The 7,645-nt window shown below is 42.7% G+C and overlaps 1 protein-coding gene across 1 annotated transcript; it reads right to left on the reverse strand.

Moving 5' to 3' along the window:
• Positions 1 to 341: 341 nt before the first annotated feature.
• On the reverse strand, positions 342 to 7,014 carry LOC139667365 (small glutamine-rich tetratricopeptide repeat-containing protein alpha-like; the record flags this gene model as incomplete). The annotated part of the gene is made up of 7 exons (XM_071546816.1): positions 6,893 to 7,014; positions 5,528 to 5,677; positions 5,056 to 5,159; positions 4,194 to 4,284; positions 2,733 to 2,832; positions 1,516 to 1,620; positions 342 to 477 (listed from the first exon to the last, which is right to left on the reverse strand). Coding segments are annotated over exons 2-7 (636 nt in total), but the record flags the coding sequence as incomplete, so codon positions are not given.
• Positions 7,015 to 7,645: the final 631 nt, after the last annotated feature.

Raw genomic sequence — 7,645 nt, forward strand, 5'->3', positions numbered from 1 at the left:
CATATATATACACACACATATGTAAACAACACTAGGACAATAGTGCAATGGTGCAGAGTGCAAGATGCTGGAATAAATATGGAGTTGATAGATAGATAGATTGAGACAGACACAGAGTGAGACAGACACAGAGAGTGAGAGAGAGAGAGACAGAGAGAGAGAGAGAGAGAGAGAGAGAGAGAGAGAGAGAGAGAGACAGAGACAGAGAGAGAGAGAGAGAGACAGAGAGAGAGAGAGAGAGAGAGAGAGAGAGAGAGGAGAGAGAGAGAGAGACAGAGAGAGAGAGAGAGCTCAGCACTGAGCCCTCTGCAGGCAGGACACAGTGCACCCTCTCAGCTCACCGGACTGGGCGTCTCCATCTTCTGCTCTGCGATCTTCAGGTTGGACTTGTACGTGTCGTTGTCGGGGTCGAGCTCCAGAGCTTTCTTATAGTAGCTCACTGCCTCTGTGTGTTTGTTCAGGCTGGCCAGAGCCAAGCTGCGGCCGGGGAGACACAAGGCAGCGGTCAGCATGAAAACTGATGATGGATTTTTATATAAAAATACAAGAAGATAACATTTTTTGGCAGTTATTGTTAGACAGATGTCCGGTATGACGTAGAATTAACTAACAAAGTGAAACTTTTTTCCATTTTCCATTTCACTGTGACTTTAAATTCCACCCAGACTTCATCTGACTACAGATCCATGTTAGACTGAAATGTTTCCAGATATTTCTGGCTGCAGTAAAATCAAAGTGTGAGTCTGACAGGAGGAGAAGGGAAGCAGCTCAGAGGTTTGAGCAGCAGCCTTCTAACTGGAAGGTTGCCGGTTTGAATCCCAGACAGGCTGCAGAAGCCTGGGTGCAGAGAGTGAATGAGCAGCAGTCTCTCAGAGCAAGGCACTGAACCCCCTGCTGCAGACTGGCTGTACTGGGCAGCTCCCAGTGTGAATGTGAAGCAGAGTGGAACTCACTCAACTTTCGGGGGAATTAATGAAACTGAAAGGATGATGCTGTCCTGCTTCAGACTCCTACATCTCATCCCTCAACTCTTCAGATTTTGTGGAGCGATTCAGAGAGTCTGGTGTTTCCATCGTCAATGGCTTATTTTCGCTCAGAGGAACAATCGAGCCAATCAGAGCCTTTGTGGGCGGGACTAAAGTTTGAGCCGTTCATGTAACGGGTTTTTTTTGTCCAAATGGACACATTCTTGGTCAGTTGGTAAATGTCTGCTAACCATGTAGAGGCTGACTGGCTGCAGCATCATGTGACTGAAGTGACGTCAGAGCGGCCAATACGTCAGTCACTAGTGATCGGTTCCGGGAGAATCAACCCCCCCACACAGAAAACGGCTAACGAGGAGGAAAGCTCAGCTGGATGATGGAGTGGAACCAGATGGATTCAGTCTGAAGATCAGGACAGGATGATGAGAGTTATTTTCCTCCTCTTGCTCCCTTCTCTATTTGTTTATCACCTAATGATCAATCAGAAACAATGAGAAAAAGAAGAAGAGCCGGCTGCCTTCTGCTTCCCTACCCCATCCTCCCATATGCTTTGCTGTAGTTGGGGTCGATGCCGATGGCCAGCTCACAGTCTTGCACGGCTCCAGCATAGTTGCCCAGTTTGCTGTACGCTGCGGCCCTGCACACCACACACACACACACACACACACACACACACACACACACACACACACACAAGATCAACGCACAGTTCAACTGTGAGCAATATGGGGACATGGGACCAGGGTGTCTGCATGTTTATGGCAGTTTGAATGAAATATCAGACCTATTTTGCAATTGAAATGAAGTGGGAATTGAAAACAGAGCAGTCAGGATCCAGATCTGAGAGACTGGACTGACTTCTCACTGCAAGAACAGCCCAACAAGAAAACAGCATTTTAAAAGACCTCAGAAAATGAATTGAAGACTTAAAATGCTTTAACAGTAATTTGAGATCTTTTAAGGCCTTGAGTTTAGATAATATGATTTAAGAGATTTTTAAGACTTTTTCAGGACCTGCAGACACTCTGACACCAGGACTGCAACACAATCCATACTTTACGTTTCCAGACCTTAACTACTCGACTTGATGTGAAGATTTATGACGGCCAGCTAGATCACATCACTGTATAGCGGAACATTATTCTACCCCACAACTAATATCACAGTTTGTGAAATGACAGCGGATCCACAACTACACAGAATGTGTAGTCATCTCTAGCTGAATTCCTATTTCGTTTTGTTTCTTTATTCACACATATATGAAAATTTAAAAGAAAAGGATACAATATATAATTTGCAAGTGAATGTGAAGGAGAATTGCCTAAAAACCCTCCAGGGGCTTGAAAAGTGGCATTCTCCAGGCAGCATATTACAAAAAATAATTACAGCAAATGTAAAAATACACAATTTGAATGTATCTATAAATAAGTTTAGACATAGTAAAAAACGGAGACATATTTCAGCATAGTACTTGATAACAATGCATCCCATAACACCCATCTACTACACAAGTATAAAGAATCAGTCATAGTCATAAGACACACACACACACACACACACACACACACACACACACACACCAAGAATACTCATTCATAATACATGCAAGTATACACAAACACTATCATTAACAGACCATTTCTGAACACATTTTAAAACTTTACCATATAAATGATCCTGAACGTCTCCATACTTCCCAAGATGAGACCTGTGAAGGAAAGCTCCCACCGAGCTTCATGGGAAACGTACCTGTTGCAGTAGTAGACGGCGTTCTGAGGGTTTATGGCGATGGCCTTGGAGTAAAACTCAACAGCGGCGGCAAAGTTCTCCACTTTCATTTGGTCGTTACCTGAAGTTGAGACAAACTTGATTTGTCAAGGACTTGAGATGCACTGAGTGCCTTTTCATGCTCACTGATAACCCGGTAACTGGGAATAATGAGGTTACGGCAATAATTCTACTGATACGTTTACATGCACTCTAGTTATGTGACACCAGGGAAAACCGGTTTACACGATTCAGTCAGTTGATTTCTCTCCTTAAGGAAGTGATGTAAAACTCAAACTTCCTGTCGGTTGTTTTGCATTTTGATCATGGAGCCGCACGCAGCGTCTTTTCATCTGGTCAGGTTTCCGTCTCATTACTTTGCAAAACAAACAAAAACAAACGCTCTCCTGTTTACTGTTCTAATGTTCGCAGCTTCCTGGACGTTGTTCTCTGTCCGGTTACGTTTTGCTCTCAGGCTCAGATACGATACGATACCATACGATACGATACGATACAACTTTATTGTCAGTTTACACTGAAATTCGTTTTGCATCCTTAGGCAATTCCCGTTCAAGAGATTAACACACAGATTAAACATACAGTTTCACATATGACACTTTTCATAGACGTACAAAACACATGAAACAATCATGATAATCATACATATCACGTTATATCCTCTGGATTCAGATCTCAGTTGGCAGCACACTGATTTTGGTTTAGCAACAGGATAGACTGATGTATAAAAGAATTCTTCAGTCTGTTGCGTTTAAATTGAGGGACTCTAAATCTCCTATTGGAGGGCAGAAGTTGGTATTTTCAGTTTAAAACATGCGAGGAGTCAGAAGAGATGCTGTTAGCAAGTCTGAGCATGCTCCTGTTGTGAGCTGCTTGAAAGGAGTGTGCCACAGTTTGGCCAAGAATAATTTCCTCTGTCTTATTAGTATTGATAATAAGAGCATTTTTGTCACACCATTCAATTAGCCAGATGTGAAAAACGTGAAGAAATCAGAATGAAGGTAAACATGCGCTAAATACTTTGAAAGACTGGTCAAAAACCTGCGGTGTTAATCGGGTTTCTCATAATGCGATTCCAGCTTATCAGATTAAGGAAATCACACTGTGCTGTTTACATGAGCACTTCAGTAATGAGGGAATTGCCTATGATCAGTTCATAGGCAGTTCATCATTAATGTGCTTGTTTTAACAGCCTGACAATATACCCTATGATAGCTTTGTTTCCAATGCATTTTAAACCAGCTGACAGAGGGAAATGAGCACCAGCCTACTGATGAACTTCATTGCTGATAAACTTTAACAGTGGCTGGTAAGTCGATGACTTGTGTTCGCCACTTTGACAGATCGGTCCTTTCACTTCTCAAAGTCACTGCAGCTGAACTCTGAATCCACTGAGTCTGTGTGACGAACAGCTTCTGGTCTTACCGTCGGTTTTGAGTCGCTCTGCCTCGGCTATCTGTTCCTCGGTGGGGGAGTCGGGGGTCGTGTCGATCTTCACCTGGGGCGGGGCGGCGTGCTGCCACACAATGACAACACTGTGAGTCATCCGCTTCCTGGAGCATGTCGGCTAACAGTGTGACAGCGGTCCGGATGACCTCACTGACTCAAATTCAACATCATTTCCACAAATACTTCACTGTAACGTAGGGCTGGGCGATACGGACAAAATCAAATATCACAATATTTTTGACCAAATACCTTGATATCGATATTGCGACAATATTGTAGGGATGACTATTGGTGCTTTAACAAAATATTTACACAATGAGATTTTTCATAAATAATCATCAGTAATGTGGATATAATGACTAAGTGGGTAAAGGCAAATAATAGAACAGCTAGAAGAGTCTGGTAAGTTCAGAAAATGACATCACTTTACTGTAATGCAGCCTTTAAAACCAGGAAAAGACACTTATGCCATATCATGATATTACTATATCCAAAAGACGATATCTAGTCTCATATCCCGATATCAATATAATATTGATATATTGCCCAGCCCTAGTGTAACGCCTAAATCAACAAGTACAACGGTCCTGATTCTATTGTTATAAACTAATACAAGGATCCAATTGTGCAAACACTTTGAAACGACCAACAGCCAGGTCCATTCCTAACAGCAGAGATCTGCACCACACAGGCCTGCAGCTGCAGCTTGGCTGGTCATACAGACTACATGTGTGAGCCTTTTTCAGTTCGACCATCATGTTATGAGCACTATCTTCTGACAGCAGGTTGAGATGGAGCCATGTAAAGCAGATACACGCCGGTTATTTGCTGAGTCTACCTTGGGTGTAGCAGAGGCGAAGATCTCCGGTAACGTCTGGGTGACGGCGAGGCTCTGGTCGTCAGTCGAAACTTCGAAGGCTGTCTCCAAACACTGGACAGCAACTGGAAAACAAAAAGGGAACATGTGTAAATTAAATATACCAGCCTCAAATTAATTATAGTAGTGACATTCAGCACTGCAGTACATGGCCCTCATCAGCTGCCTGCTATTAGAACATTTCATTATTTATTCTCCCTTGTGCTTTTGATGCTTAGCTTACCAATAAACCATGAGTGCTTAGATTTAATGGGTAATAGAGCACAACAACTCCCAACTGAAGTACATAACGGACAGGCATGTCTTTGCTGCATTAGCATGTGTTGTCACAACTAATTTCACTTTCTGTTTTTTCATCACAGAACAAAGATTTCCTCCCATCCCAAACCCCGAGCCAACACACGATGAGCTGAGGTCAGTAGCCGTCTGTCACCTTCTAGACTCTCCTGGGCGTCTGAGGTCAGGTCCCCGGAGTCGAGCTGCTCATGGAGGAACTGGATGATGGAGAAGGCGAGACGCTTAGTGTCTGTCATTGTGATGGATGGAGGCTCAAACCTCTGTGCTCTGTGATGGAAGAAAGACCCTGGGACAGAGATACATAGCGCAAACTTAATACCTAGCAAGTTATACACGAATGTCAGTAGCTGTCTACATGAAATATATGGCTTAGAAGAAAAGAGACGGCTTACATATTCCTTACTCATGTATATAATGAATTGAATTGACTTTCATCCCGTCCTAAGTAACATGTACAGAGGCACACTTACCAGACTAAGTTAAGCCCCTAGCATTAGCTTATCGAATATTCTAGAAACCCAGGCTAAATATCGAGGCACGGCTATCTTACTAAAGCTAACAACTGCCAGCTAACATTATCTTTGTAACGTTAGTTTCATAATCATGCAAGCTGACGCTAACGTTAGCTACTTAATCAACGTTCAAGAGTGCTACATAGCAGGTGGCTAACTGTTGGATCAAAGCTAACTCAAGTTAAACATCACCAAGCTGGTAGGGTCGTACTGAAGAGGTCAATCTGAACTTGAACTCTTTATTCATCAAACAAGTTAGCCAGGTAACCGTTGCTACTTTTAGCTTAGCCAGCTATCATGCCAACAAAAGGCTTAACTTACGCTAGCCTCGACACGTTCCGTTCAATGTTGTGTAGAGAGAACGTCACGCCAAAGTCCAATCACAACTCTGGTAATTTAATGCTGACGTGCTTATCGGCGAAGCCACGGACCTGTCAGAACACGATGTAAGACCGTTTACGAGTCACTGGTGTCTTCTGGTAAATTCGGCATATACGTGATTCACCGAGCAGCACTTTATTTCAATAAAATGGAACTTGAAAATTGATTCCTCATTGCTTGCTACCGCCCACCACTGTGTAACGTTAACGTTATTGACAATGTTGAAATAAAGGGTAAAACAGTTATAAAAGGTGTAATTTTATTGAAATAAGTACTGCTTGGTGCATTGGATGTATGCCGAATTGAACAATGGCTCCTAACATATCATAAAAAGTCTTAAGTTATGTTCTAATAGGCATGTTCCTTTGCCGATAAACTAGGCCACATTACATTGCTAGAGTTTTGAAAGGAGCTTGGCGTGACGTCTCCATGCGAGAACGGCATGTATGGGAGCTACAGTTCCGCGAGAGCTAAAACTAGCAGAGAAGCTAACGGTTAGCTACTTGACCATTCGTGGACACTGTCTGTAACAGAACAGTGCTGTATATATATGAATCTGTGTCATGCCACCAAATCTAGCATTATAATCAGGTGAAGTGTTGTCCTACCAGCTGTCTTTGTATTTCAGGTCTGGATTAGCGTGGTATGGGTGTTGTTAAGCGTTACTGCACCTCCAACGGCTCTAACGTAACATTAGCCAACCAGCTAGCTAGCTCGTCGCCTAGTTATGTCGTCGCATGAGGCGCCCTATACTGTGCCGTCGGACAGCTGCTGCGTCAAGCTATCAGGAAAAAAACAGATAAGGACCGGAAATAGTGGTAATTTTGTCTCCAGAATAAAAACCTTAAGAAGTTGACGTGATACTGGTTACTGTAGTTCTCATTATGTGGCATATAGGCCTACAGTTGTGCCTTGCCCATGGGTTAAACTCGACTTTTACAAGGTAGTAGACGTGTTTTAGGATTTGTTTGTAAAAGTTCAGCAGAATAGACCTACAATATATCTGCACCCACTGTACACCTGACCGCCCATTTCTGAGGTTTTCGTGGGAGTTTTCCCCATGGGAGTACCCGAAACCCGATATAGTTTTCCCTTGTTTTCATTGGGCCTAAGGTTTCGGGTATTGTTTTCATTTTCAATTATCGTTTTCATTCATTGTTTCATAATGTGGACATTGTGAAGCCCTTTGAGAACTACACAAATAAACTTGACTTCATCTTGCATCTCTCTTGTGGGTATAGCATACCGTATGGGTATAAAATGAAAAAAACAAAAACAACATTTTAACCAACTACAGATTGCTCTTGAATAATATTTTTCTTTTCACTATGGTGCTTTGTGTGTTTTACTGAAAACACGTT

The sequence above is a fragment of the Centroberyx affinis genome, unplaced genomic scaffold (genome assembly GCF_046629955.1).
Source record: "Centroberyx affinis isolate AG114_WGS23_722 - 3 ecotype Tasmania unplaced genomic scaffold, CSIRO-AGI_Caff_v1 ptg005470l_1, whole genome shotgun sequence".
Lineage (NCBI taxonomy): Eukaryota > Metazoa > Chordata > Actinopteri > Beryciformes > Berycidae > Centroberyx > Centroberyx affinis.